This window comes from Pinus tabuliformis, chromosome 1_2 (assembly GCF_031772625.1).
Source record: "Pinus tabuliformis cultivar Carrire ecotype Pingquan chromosome 1_2, CPIR1, whole genome shotgun sequence".
Classification (NCBI taxonomy): Eukaryota; Viridiplantae; Streptophyta; class Pinopsida; order Pinales; family Pinaceae; genus Pinus; species Pinus tabuliformis.
The window spans coordinates 987,107,259-987,121,713 of NC_142298.1; the positions used below are offsets into that span (position 1 = coordinate 987,107,259).

Here is a 14,455-nt window from a genome sequence, read left to right on the forward strand (position 1 = left end):
TAGAGGTTCGTTAGTAGTTTACCTTTGAATATGTGGGAAATGATTGAATTTGACAATCCAAAGACAATGGATGAAGCAATTCGTAAAGCCAGAATTTGTTACCAGCAGAGTAAACAGAAGGGGGAAATTCTAGGTAAAAGATGGAATGACAAGAGAAGTAATAAGCTGGCTGGAAACAGTAAGGGAAATCGCGGTAGTAGTAACAAGGGTTTTGGCAAAGGGCAAAGCAGCATAAATATACAGAAAAATTCGCTCAGGCCCAAGCCAACCAATGAATCCAGAATCAGCGAACAACCTGTAAAGTTGGACAGCGAAGGGGCAGCAAGGCCTCCTGTGCAGTGTTGGGGTTGTGGTGGGCCTCACTACGTTAAAAACTGTCCTCAACGAAAAGGGACCGAACAGGTTTCCCAGATTCAGGAAGCATCGACAGTCGGCGATATAGGACGAAGTTTACCACAGATTAATGCGGCCCTAGAGGATCGTCAGGCGGAGTACCAGCCGACCATGGTGGAATTCGAAGGTAAAATTTCAGACCTTACTGTAACTGTTTTAATTGATCCTGGAACCACATTAAGTTATATTAGTCCTAAGGTTGTAGAGCATTGTAAATTGCAACCTATTAAATTCAAGAATCTGTGACTAGTACAGCTGGCTACAGAGGCCAAGAGACGAGTGCTTGCAAAAGTCAATAACTGCTCTTTAAAGATAGCAGGATAGCCAGTGATGGCAGATTTAAATGTGCTTCCCCTTGGTTCATATGATGTCCTAATCGGTATGGACTGGCTAGAAAAACACTGGTCCTTAGTCAACTACAAAACAAAGACTATTTATTATAGAGATGAGGTTAGGGCAAGGCAAGAGATGCAAGGGATTAAGCGGCCAGTACAGGTTCGGCCAATAAATGCCTCTCAGTTAACAAGATGCATTAGGAAAGGGTGTCAGATCTATGCCATCCAAGTGGGTTATGCTAACTCGAAAGATAAAACGGCTACATTGGACAACATTCCTATGATACAAGAATTTGCTGATGTGCTTCCGGAGGAGATTCCCGGACTGCCACCTAAGAGGGATATAGACTTTACCATTGAGTTGGTGCCTGGGGCAGCCCCAGTATCCCAAGCGCCCTACAAAATGAGTACACCTGAGTTGACAGAGTTAAAAATGCAGCTACAGGAACTGTTAGACAAAAACTATATTCGTCCCAGTGTGTCTCCTTAGGGAGCTCCGGTTTTGTTCATTAAGAAAAAAGACGGGACCCTTCGCATGTGCATAGATTATCATCAGTTGAACAAACTGACAATTAAGAATAAGTATCCTCTACCCCAGATTGATGAACTTTTCGACCAAGTGAAAGGTGCAACAGTTTTTTCCAAGATCGATTTGCGATTAGGGTATCACCAAATCAGGATTAAGGAAGAAGACATCGCTAAAACAGCTTTTAGAACAAGGTATGGTCATTACAAATTTGTGGTGCTACCCTTTGGATTAACTAACGCCCCCGCAACTTTTATGTGCTTAATGAACAACATATTTCATCAATATTTGGACAGATTTGTGCTGATATTTATTGATGATATACTAATATATTCCCACACTTTGGAAGAGCACAAAGAGCACCTCAGATTAGTGCTACAAACCCTCCGAGAACATCAGTTGTATGCCAAGTTCAGCAAGTGTGACTTCTTCAAGGAAGAAATATAGTATTTGGGCCATATAATCACAAAGGAAGGGATTGCGGTAGATCCCGAAAAGATAAGGACAATAATAGAGTGGCCCATACCGAAAGATGTAGCTGACATCAGATCCTTCATGGGATTAGCCAGTTATTACAGACGATTTGTACAGAGATTCTCAAGAGTAGCATACCCTATCACTTCCTTACAGAAGAAAGGGAGAGCTTTCAGATGGACCTCGGAATGCCAAAAAAGTTTTGAGCAGCTTAAGCATCTGCTCACCACCGCACCCATTCTGAGCATAGCTGATCCTAATAAGGACTATGTGGTGTGCATTGACGCAAACAAGGAAGGCATAGGAGACATGTTGATGAAAGAAGGGAAGGTAATTGCTTACGAGTCAAGAAAACTGAAAGAACATGAGCAGAAATATTCCGCTTATGATTTAGAGTTGGCGGCCGTCATACACGCCTTGAAGATGTGGCGACATTACCTTATGGGAAGAAAATTTTTATTATTGACAGACCAGCACAGTCTGACCAATTATTTTAGCCAGCCTAATTTAAATACTAGGCAAACACGGTGGGTGGATTTTCTGAGTGGTTTTAACTTTGAAATCAAACATTTGAAGAGGAAAGAAAACCGGGTGGCAGATGCCCTAAGCTGGAAATTAGAATGTTTATATGAAATTTCCTATAGCAAATGGAAAAGACCCTTCGAAGAGATGATTAAAAAAGCAGCAGAGCAAGATACCGTTTATCAGCAAATAAAATAGCAAGTACAATAGTCAATCAACAAAGAAAATCAACAAGATTATGTGGTGGATGTTACTAGAATGTTGTATTACAGGAAAAGGCTGTATGTGCCCAATCAAAACAGCATTAAAGACTTGATTTTGGATGAATTTCACAAAAGTCACTATGCTAGACATTTCGGATATCAGAAAATGGTCACTGCACTTCGAAAAGAATATTACTGGCGGGGAATGAAAAGGGATGTGGCTATGTATTTGGCACGTTGTTTAGAGTGTCAACAAATTAAAGCATAACACCAACAACCATTACGGGGTTATTACAACCATTACCCATTCCGGAATGGAAGTGGGAAACCATTTCTATGGACTTCATAACCGGTTTACCCAAGACAAGGAAAAATAACGACTCCATCATGGGGGTGGTGGACAAATTTAGTAAATCAGCACATTTCATACCCGTGCAGTCCACTTATAGAGCTGTGCAGATCGCTCATATTTTATGCAAAACATATTTAGGTTGCATGGGCTACCGAAAACAATAATTTCCGACCGTGATGTTAAATTTACATCGGTCTTCTGAAAAACATTGTTTACAGAACTAGGGACTCAGCTGAACTTTAATACAACTTATCACCCTCAAACTGACAGACAAACAGAACGGCTGAACCAAGTGGTGGAAGATATGATAAGGGAATATGTAATGTAGCAACCAACCAAATGGGAAAATTACTTGCACTTGGTCGAGTTTGCATATAATAATGGTTACCATACATCACTGCAAATGAGCCCATTTAAAGTACTGTATGGGCAGAAGTGTCGCAAACCCTCAAGTTGAGGTGGAGCAGAAGACAAATTGACGTTAGGTCCTGAAATGCTTAAAGAGATGGAGGACATGGTTAAGAAGGTATGAACCAATTTAAAAGCAGCTTAGGACAGGCAAAAGAGCTTTGCTGACCGGAAAAGAAAATTCAAGGAGTACCAAGTTGGTGACCATGTGTATGTAAGAATACGAGCAAAAAAGAGCACATTACAATGGAATGGTTGCACTAAGTTGGCACCTCGATTTTGCGGACCATTTCAAGTCTTAGCAAGAATTGGGCCAGTGGCTTACTAGCTCGCCTTGCCAAGTCACATACGAGTCCACATGTTTTCCATGTTTCTGTATTGAAAAAATATGTTTATGATCCTAAACATGTTATCAGATGGCAGGATATACCGGTGAGAAGTATCTCCGGTACATCAGTTTAAGTGTTTTACCTTTAAACTAAAACTGATTTAGAATGTTGCATGTTGTAGGTCAAACCAGAAGGAGAAATCTTGGTCGAAACAATGAACATCCTCGACCGGGGAGAAGTCATGCTGCGGAAGCGAGCTATTACCCAAGTTAAAGTGCAGTGGTAGCACTTTGGGCCTGATGAGGCCACCTGGGAAGATGAAGAGCTTATGAAACAAGCTTACCCGGGTTGTTCAGGGTCGAAAGACATCAGGACGATATCCAATTTCAGGAGGGGGAGATGTGATGCCCCGGAAAAATGTAAATATTTGATTTTTACTGTGGTGAAAGACAGAACTAAATATGACATTGTTAGTTGTTTGAAATTTAATAGTCTGGTTATTATCTTTTTTTTTTAAAAGAATATAAAGAAATGTTTCTTGGAATAATGCTGGCAACTTCCGAGGAGGAAGTTGGAAAAGAGATAGTTGCTGAGATTGCAACTCTAATTGTCTCCCCTAACTGGAAAGGCTTCTAAAGAAAAAGAAGTGGGGAGAGGCAAAAATCTACGCTGTAGGGACAGACAGAGAAAGAGGAAAAAGGCTAAGTCTGGTGATGACCAGATAGCCAAGCACATTGTGCAAGCGTTCTTGCTGAGGATTGTGGTCCTGTAAGACAGCTAGGGGGGAGATTCTGGTCCTAAAAGACGAATCTCGTGGTTGGGTGGACAAGAAACAACAATGTACCAAGTGAACCTCTGAGGAGTCCTTACCGCTGGAAAAACCAGGTAAGTAAAGCAAATCACCCGGAAAATCTATTAGTTAATCTTTCTGTAAACTGTTGAGGAGTGAGAAGTAGAACCACTGTTTATTTCTCTGTAATTAGTAGGGTAATGTAGGGTGACAGTATGCTCTCTTTCATATCTGTTAATGCAAGGTGAGATATTAGAGAATATGGTTTGTTAGAGGTAACATTGAAGAAAAAAAATGAATTTAGGGGCAGGGGTCAAGTCTGCGGTCTTAGCCCAATAAAGCATGTGAATACAACAACATAGTAGAAGTTAAACTATTTACGAAATTGCTTTGTCAAACAGAAAAAGGAATGAACACATTTGAGAACACTGAAATAACAATGTTTAAGCAGTTGACGCTTTGAAATGTAGGCAGGGCCCGTAGCATCTTATTTCTATATACTTATCATGTTCTAAACGAAACAATGAAACTACAATACTCTTTGAGAAAGGATGTAATAAAACCTAGAAATAAATGCGAGTTGGGCCGAGTTCCCAAACCCTAGGTTCATAATAGGAGTTCATACATATTGAATAAAATTAAGACAAGCAGTTTAAGTAGATAAGTTCAACATGGATGAGTATGCCACCCGAACGGCAGTGCTCCGACAATGGAGTCCGAGCTTTTAGAGGATTCCTTTCCGTTAGTCTAGGAAGAAACCCTGAGTGGGTTTGACAAATTAGTGAACATATTTCAACCTACAGGTAGACAAATGGTGACTTGTCACAACCCTGAGGCAAATTGAAAGAATACCACTATAAAAGGAAATAATCAGGTGAATTATATGAACCAACGACCTCCTAAACAGAAATTTCAGTGGTATTTAGATAACACAAAACTCACTGTTTCAATATAGAACATGCGTAATAGAACTTTGCACCTTAGAATAAACACAAGTGCGAAATCATAACTCAAGATAAATGTCACAGAGCTGTAGGTCAAAACAATAATACGACTATTCATTATTTGAAAAATTTACATAGAATTCAGAAGTTGAGTCCAAAAATCCATGTCGGAAATCATTATGGGCTCGGCTTTTGCCGAGTAGAACTTTAATTGAGAAAAAACATAGTCTAGACACAAGTTCTCATGTAAACTGGTAAAACTTAAACCCTGACATACACCAGAATAATTTACAGGGGCTCGACCCCGTATAACTTAAAATAAATTACAAACGGACCCCGATAGATGATCACATAATTACAACAAATCTCATACAAGGTGACTTATGCTTGAACATACAACAATATGGCCAAGCCCAGGCCAAGATAGCCTGCAGCCTCAAACTTCTATAACATCAAAGAAAGGCCGCAGAGGAACTCTGTTCCAGGCACAATAGGAACCACCTCTGTAGCTAAAACCATAAAAAAGAAAGGAAACATTTTATAAACCCTTGAGATAGCAGACTTGCATACATTGAACTCTCCTCAGACAAGCCAAACCAGAGTATTTGGTGCTTACCTGGTATTCCATGCTTGATGTAAGCAACCCAGATAGCCGCGGACATTCCACCATGTAAACCGGCATTCTCTAGCTACATCCATTCATCCTCCATCCGGAAACATATAAAACAAAAGGGAAGATTGTTACTGTTTGGTCGAAGTATTGCAAGCATAAAAGAAAACAAAGACAGGAGCAAGTAAAATACGAAAGGCACTTACAGAACAGCACATAAATTGCCTGGAAGTTGAGCAGACCAGCTCCGGCACTCAAACCCTGGTTGCAAACACAGAATTAAGCATAGGTTGGGCGCGACAGAAAGCGAACAGAGCGGGGACAAGAGCCAAAGCAAAATGGAATGAATGAGCCATACCACCCGGATAAACGAACGCAAAACCCCAGATCAATGCTCGACCCTTGGATCCACCACCCGAAATCCTGATTGTCGATGACTGGAGGAGCCCGAGGTGCACGATCGCCGATGGTACTCCTGCTCTTGCCACGCCACCATGACAGAGCAGGGAATGAATAACGGGCCAGGTGGAAAGTGAAAGTAAATCCGGCAGCTGGTGGAGTACCAGCGTACAGTGACGGTGGTACCATAAAATAAATGCTAGGGACAGTCCAAGTAGCGGAGATATAAATGCAAATGCCAGCGTTACTGCCGGAAAGGTTTTTCCGACTTCCGGCTCTGGCAGCTTGATAAACAAAAATTACAAAATGAATATATTACGTTGTATCATTACGTTAACACATAGGACAAGAAATCTTGCTATAGGATAAGCTTGTAAAAAAAAAATTTAACAGATGATAGTTAGGGGATGTGTGAGAGTTGGGAGGTATATTTGATTTAAATTTTTTCTAATCATAATATTAAAATCCAAAAAATAAAAATAAAATATTATTTTGCAATATAATTTTAAAAATTGGATTTTTTTAACTGTATCTTTTTTAAAATTATTTGTAATCTTTTTATGGATGCTAGATATTTCGAATATGATAATTCGATTATTAATATTATTTTCACGCTGATCCATCACCAATTTCCTGAATTTCTATTTATGTTTATATTGATTTTTTAATTATACAGGTTTTAAATTTATATGAAAAATAAACTATTTTTTTTAAATTAAAATTATTTACACTAACATTAATTTTTTATAACAATGTAACCATAGCTATTTTATAATATAAATTTAATTAATAAAAAAAAATTGTATATTTAGAGATTTGACCAATCTAAAAGCTGGATGGATGAGTAGTTGAGATGGATCTATATTAATATATATTAGAAAAATAAAAAATTTCATAAAATATTACAAAATTTTATATAATCTATTTTTGGGTTATCCTTAGGTAGGTGGAACCACCAACTTTCACTTGAAAAATTTTTTCTATCTTCCTAGATTTTTATCTCTTTGAACCCTTAGTAAATCAGAAGTTAACATAGACCTATGTTGGTATATAATATTAGTATTTTTTATTTTTTTCAAATTACTCGCTATATAAAAATTCTATATTAATTAGATAAAAAATTACACAAGGTAATATAATTTTCTTTTTTTTAATATTTTTAGTTATTTTTTATGATAAAAAATTATACAATTTTGTATTAAAAAAAAGTCTCATATATATATATATATATATATATATATATATATATGATTATACAAGTGAGAACAACCACACAAATTTGAATTAATGACCTATCACAATCATTGTTTTAATAATGTACTCAAGTACCATCAAAACTTGGCATACTTAATAACATGTTATCTATATTTTTTAATAGTGATAAATATTTACATACATAAATATAATAAATATTTATATATATAAATAAATCATATTAGTTTTTTTTAATATAGGTTGAAAATAAATATTTTATTTATCATTTTATTTAATTATATTCTTATTATAAATATTTTTTAAAAGATTATTTTAAGTTTTCTTATTATAAATATTTTTTAAAAGATTATTTTAAGTTTTAAGTGGCAGTTCAATTGGCCAGAAAAGTAATGTAAAATCTATAAAAATAAAAAATCTAAACGTTAAATCCCTTGGTTGTAAAAATGAAGCTGGGTTACCCCAAAAAAAAAAAAAAGCACTGATACATAGTTTTCATTCTTTTTTTTTTTTATGTTTCCTGGTAAAAGAAAAACCGTGTTTAAAATGGAACAGGAAAAAAACAATCATTCTTATATGTTAGCAAAACAGATATTGCATCACTCTCAACTGTCATTGGACTAATATATATGGAACGTACAAAAGCTTACGTTGTAGGACGCAAAAGTGGACAAATAAAAGAGAGTTGTCTAAATCTGGGGCACACTCTAATGAACGGTAAAGGACCTGAGGGCGAAAGCAGTGCACCTCTGAGCTTAGATATTGAAGCAGAATTTGGCCTACTAGAGAAAACACAAGTCAAGCAGCAGGCCTCGTCAACTACTCACACTGCAAGCACAAGTTCGGTAAAAGACGCCAAAGTGAAGCGTCTCAAAGAATTAGGTTCGGAAAGGTGAGTCACTTAGACGCGTACTGTAATTTGCATTGATGTCATTCTGTAAAGGAAGGTATTAGACTAATTCATCCATTCATTTACATAGGTATTAGACTAATTCATTCATTCATTTTCATTCATTTGCAGGGCAAGAACGTTTGGGTGGCCAAATACATACTCATTTACCAAAGCTATGGGAGAAATGCTCATAGAGAAATTGAGGGGAAATGTTCCAGTGGTCATCCTCCGACCGACCATTATTGAAAGTACTTTGGCAGAGCCCTTCCCAGGCTGGATGGAAGGCACCAGGTGCCCATAAATATCCATCCTTTATTGCTAGAATCTGGATAGCACACATAAATATTTCATGATAATGTTATTAATATCACTATCATATCATTAGTCACATTGATCATGTGTTCTTTTGGGAATATGACGCAGAACTATGGACACCGTTATAATAGGGTACGGAAAAGGACAAATCTCATACTTCTTAGCTGACCCAGAACTCATTTTAGACGTGGTCAGTCACTTCAATTCCCCTATGGTTGTTCCTAAATATATAGATTGCTTAGTATTTACATTTGATTGTTCAATTCCTTCTCGCATAAGGTCCCCTACCTATGTTGTTGTTCGTAAATACATAGACTGCTTAGTATTTAGATTTGATATTGTTCGTTTGATGATTAACAGATTCCCGCAGATATGGTTGTAAACGCAATGATCGTAGCTATGGCCGCACATGCATACGAGAACGGTCTCTTTGTTTATCACGTCGCATCATCTGTTGCGAATCCATTGCGTAACTCTGTTGCAGCAGACGAGGCATATAAGTATTTTTCGAAGCACCCTTGTGTTGGTAAAGATGGGAACATAATTCATGTAAAACAGCTCCGTTTTCTAAAGAGCATGACCAGCTTTCGCCAATACATGCATCGACGTTACAAAGCACCCCTAGAGGTAATTAATCTTTAATATACTCCAGACTTTCTTTTATAGGTCCTCTGAACTTCAATACGTACGTGACAGCTAGTGGTGGTGTTGAAAAACAGGTATTCAATGTAGTGAACAAGGTCTTGTGTTGCAACTTCACTGAACGTTACAAACAGATGCTTCGAAGATACAACAAAGTCATGTGCTTAGCAGAGTTGTACGAACCATACGTCTTCTTTAACGGAAGGTTGTGTTGCGCCCCGTAAATATATTTTCTAATACATAATTATTACGCTGTCATTTTTACCATAGCTGACCATGTTACGACTCACAGGTTTGACATCACAAACACTGAAGGCCTCTGGAAAAGGATGTCAGAGGAAGACAAGAAAGCGTTCAACTTTGACGCCAATTGTATTGATTGGGTTCGTTACTTTTCAGATGTTCATATCCCTGGACTAGTTAAATATGTGCTGAAGTAAGAAAGGATGGAGTTGCCAGCCTCCAAATCTAGTAAACGTCTTCTATTTTATGCTATGACTATGAAGGGGTACAGAGGTGCTTGCTTAAGGAGATCAGAGAAATTAGTTGCTGTACTTAAAATTAACTCAATGTGCTACCTTGTTGGATATTTCCTAGTGATGCAGCGTTAGAAGTTCCATAACTATTTCAGTGAGCAGCTCTGTCAGAATTTTTTTTGTGATGTACGACTCAAAATTCCACTGAAATATGGAGTGTAATGTTTCTTCCATTATTTATTTTTATTAGAAAATCATTATTAATATATTATATGTGCAGTATGATTTATTCTTTCATTAAAAAAAAATATGGATTTTTATGCAATATCAAATATTTTTATTCCATCAGATTATTAGATTATTATTTAATTGTTAGTACATTTATTTTATAAAAGAGGAGAATAAATGTTAAATTATTTTTGATAGAATGATTATTATATGAGTTTATCAATGTCATATCATTATTTATATTGGTTTTTATTGATTTTGAGCATTAAAAATATAAATGATATTAAAATGCTTTATTATAGAAGACATATTTTTACGTGGATGTTTATAGTAATGAGTTTTTTTATATTATTAATTAATGTTATTAAAATATAGTTATGATTTTTCAAAATTATAACATTTTTAGACATATCATTGATGTTATCATTAATTTTAATTTAAATTTAAATTGTAATAGATTATAATTGGAAAATTTTCATATGAGTAATTTAGAGTTATGGAAGAGATTACTATCAATATTAAGAAAACAATGATCATCTAAAGTGGAAGCCTCAAAACTCTAATCACATAAGAATGCTCCAATGAATGGAAGCTTATATTCTGCTATTTTAAAATGATACCTTTATAATTATAGAGGAATAATGCAATTACGATGAATATCCTAATCCCTTTTATTAAAGCATATTCAAGATTAGATGCAAATTATTTCCAATAAGCTCTTCATATAAGTTTGCTTTATTTTTTCATAGATTACTTAGAACATAATAAGAAACAGTTGATTAAAGTTAAAGAAATTTATAACCACGACCAAGTTTACCCATGTCTTGAAGTATTTGATACATTTGTATGGATTATAGAGAATTAAGTGAAAAAAACACATATATTGAAAAGGAGAAAAAAAGAGGATATCTACTTGGTGTTATTTAGAGGAGGATTCTAAGGATTTAAATATAAACAATTATGTTTATAAGAACACAACTATTTTCAACTCTAATAGGATTGTGGCTTCTTCATCCAGAACCAAATTTTTCATATATTTATGAATCCACATGATTCTTACTTATGAGTACACTTCTCAAACTACTCCACTCATAGAATTGACGGCAACACAAACATTTAGAAGCTCTATCTTATGGATATACATCATACGTGCAAGTATTTAAAAGAAGGTGATGGAGTGATGCCATACACCCCATTGTTGTAATAAAGGGAAAAGAAACCATTAAAAATAACAATACATGAAGTGCGGATGTCTTTTATGTAATGTGAAGTAGGTACCATAATTTAGGTATTTTAAATATGATTCAATATATACTTTTCATGGAATGAACATAATATGTTTCATTTGTTGATGTATACACCACCAATGTTTGGGGTTAGTGTTAGTTGAGGAATTGCATTTTGGGTACAACAACCTATGTATATATATTTCATTTTCTCTTATACAAATTTTCATTTAAAGCCTTTGGTGCTCCATATATAGATGTCTTGCTTAGCAAAATTCTAGTTAGTCATTACCATAAATTTGAGGGATGATTTCAAGGCAACTAGGTTCTCAATAATATGTTAATGCAACTACGTGTATGCATTCTTAAAAACACATAAGCTTTCTTCCTCCTATAGCCTTAATGCTACATATATTTCCATGCAGTATGCCACATAGTTTACCAACTAAATTTTTTAAAGGCCATAGGTGATAAAAGCACATGCTTATTCCTATGTTTATTAGTAAAAGGGAAAGTGCAAACAATTTTTACATTGTTATGGAAATGCTCAATGCACCTATTGGAATCGTTAACAAGTAATTGTGAAGGACTACTTTTAATAGGCGGTGGAGGAGATTTTGGCTTTTTCATTGTTTGTTTCAAATAAGTTTACTATTTAGACACAATTATTTTTATATTTCATACATTTTTTTTAAATTAAAAATAATAAAAATATATGGTTTCTTTTTAATTGTAGTACATTAATCAAATTGAGAGCACGTCTTTTTTTAAAAGAAATAATTTAGCTAAATTTAATCAAATTGAGAGCACCCAAGTTCTTTTTAAGAGAAATTATTTGGCTAAATTTCAAAAGTTAAAAAAATCTATTTTTTTCCATATTAACATTAAAAATAAAAAAATTTCCAACTTAATTTATCAAAATAATTTTCAACCTATGTATACTTTTCTCTTAAAAATAAAATATTTCCATAAATATATGATACAATTTCTTAACATTTACACAGAATCCATGATTATTTATCTCAAATTTTATGAAATATTCCTTACAAATTAAGATTTATGTAACTAGTGGAACTCCAGGGAATACCATAAAATTATATTTGAAATAAAGCTACGTATTTAAATCAAAGGAGAGTTTCTAAGGCTTAATATTCTTTTGTTTATGTATTTGAATACATGTAGATAGTAGACCATATTGTATTGCAATGGACCATTCTCATTCCATCATATTTTTGTATATTCGATCTCCTTCATAGACTTATGAATGGAAAAAAGAACCTTTATTAGTGTTTTTTTCATTCAATTTTAAATATCCCAAAATGGATCTAAAAGTGAACTAAAATGTGTGCCTTATTCATGAGGTTTTCAATACCTTTGAAAGGGGTTAAAAGTATGCTTGATATCTCTTTCATAATTTAAAGAGCATGAGAAAAGAAGAATATGTTGATAGATGTATTTTATCATTGGATGAAAAGGAGAATTTGGAAATAAAATTCACAATTAAAATATTAGTAAAAGAAAACTTCAGAATTTCACTTTTAACAAGCATGAAAAGATCACCAAAAGAAGGCTTTTTCTTGAGAGACAAGTCACGGGATGATATGCATCTAGTTCTAACTTTGACAAAACCAACATAAGAAAAGTAAAATAAAAATTAAAATGGTATAGCAAAGTAAGGCCACTTATAGGAATGGCCTCGCTCAAAGGTAATGTTTGGTTGTAAGATGGAATAATTACTGATGCAAATTCAAGAGGTCAACTGTGATTACAATGGTGGTAATTCAGGTTAAAGAAAATATCAATGTAATAGTATGCAACTAGGTGTTGATAAAAAATATCTATAAGAAACCATCAAGAACCATAAAAGATAATGGGAACCCCACTTTCGTAGCGTATGGCTAGAAATAAGATGAAGAGAGAGGAATGCCTCTCAAGTTAATGAAAGCATGAGCTCTAAAGAGGGTTCTTGGGCCTAAAATGTAATGCATCATGGCCAACAAAATGGAAATCAGGTGCTACTGTACAATGTCATTGAAGGATGGAAACTATCATGTAAGTTATGATATGAAAACCATAAAATCATAAAACTAAATTCACCTAATTAAGAAATTTAATCCATGTGGGCATCAACAAATTCACACAGGGGCTTCATTGGGGGATCAATATCATACCAAGTGCATTCATATTGGGGGATATATATTGAGGAAAAAATGACATAATATATTGAGCATATTTTAGGGGGTATAGGTATTTTCTATTGGCAGGTATAAAAAATGGAGCTCAAAGTTAATGAAAAAATTTAAAGGGGTATAGAAAATGTTAATGAAAAGGTGGATACCTACAATAACTATGGAAAGTAGGGGTTTTTTAAATTGGGAATTTGTATTTAGTTTTTATTGGTAAGTGGTTAAATAGTTTGATTTTTAGAGGTATTTTCCAATATATAGTCAAATTAAGGGTATTATTTAGTATGCCACAAACACACATGATATGTCACAAGCTCATTGAGTGAAGCCCCCATGCAAACTTGACCTCAATTGAAACTTCTTTACCTCATAACTCAGTAGGAAAAACATGAAATATTCCCTGGGGTTGCAAGATATGCCTCTCAAAGTTTCTCAATGTATTTTTAGTATAAGGCAACAGAGCTATACTAGATTTTAATAAAAATCATAGGATCTAAGTTTGAAAAAAAAATATTATACTAGATACATGTAAAAAAAGAAAGAATAGAGAATAAAATTGTTAAGGAATTTACTAATGAACGAAGAACTGATCGAGGTGGATCCCTAATTGCCCAAAAATATAATTCTTCAAATCGCAGTAAAACTAGGACTAGATTGAAGGTCTCATCACAACTTTCTAATGGCACAAATGATCCCTCAATCCGAGTTCGTGTGTGGAAGTTATGCCCAGTTAAATTTTCTAGTCAAATTGGGAAAAAATGATAGATTTAGCAAAGTGCCAGACAACTTTGGAGCATCACTAACATTGGCAGTCTAGCAAAATTTGGAAGTTTCACGACTAAATTTAGCAGACGCTAGATAGAGGCATCAGTAACACTACAGTTGGAAAAACCACCAAATATCGTTGCACTCTTCCAAGTTAAGAGAAGGATTCATGGCCCAATAGCATGGGGCCATGTGGCCCAATCAGATGGTCCCAGGTGGCACCCAACA

The 14,455-nt window shown here is 34.8% G+C and overlaps 2 protein-coding genes across 2 annotated transcripts; both read left to right on the top strand.

Moving 5' to 3' along the window:
* The first annotated feature begins 723 nt into the window (after positions 1 to 723).
* Positions 724 to 1,218, top strand: LOC149209341 (uncharacterized). Its single transcript, XM_089398584.1, has one exon. The coding sequence runs from the start codon at positions 724 to 726 to the stop codon at positions 1,216 to 1,218; it is 495 nt and encodes a 164-aa protein (XP_089254710.1).
* A 6,908-nt stretch (positions 1,219 to 8,126) lies between these two features.
* Positions 8,127 to 9,786, top strand: LOC149209342 (putative fatty acyl-CoA reductase 4). The gene is made up of 6 exons (XM_089398585.1): positions 8,127 to 8,389; positions 8,519 to 8,680; positions 8,813 to 8,894; positions 9,065 to 9,331; positions 9,424 to 9,551; positions 9,639 to 9,786. The coding sequence occupies exons 1-6, from the start codon at positions 8,127 to 8,129 to the stop codon at positions 9,784 to 9,786; spliced, it is 1,050 nt and encodes a 349-aa protein (XP_089254711.1).
* Positions 9,787 to 14,455: the final 4,669 nt, after the last annotated feature.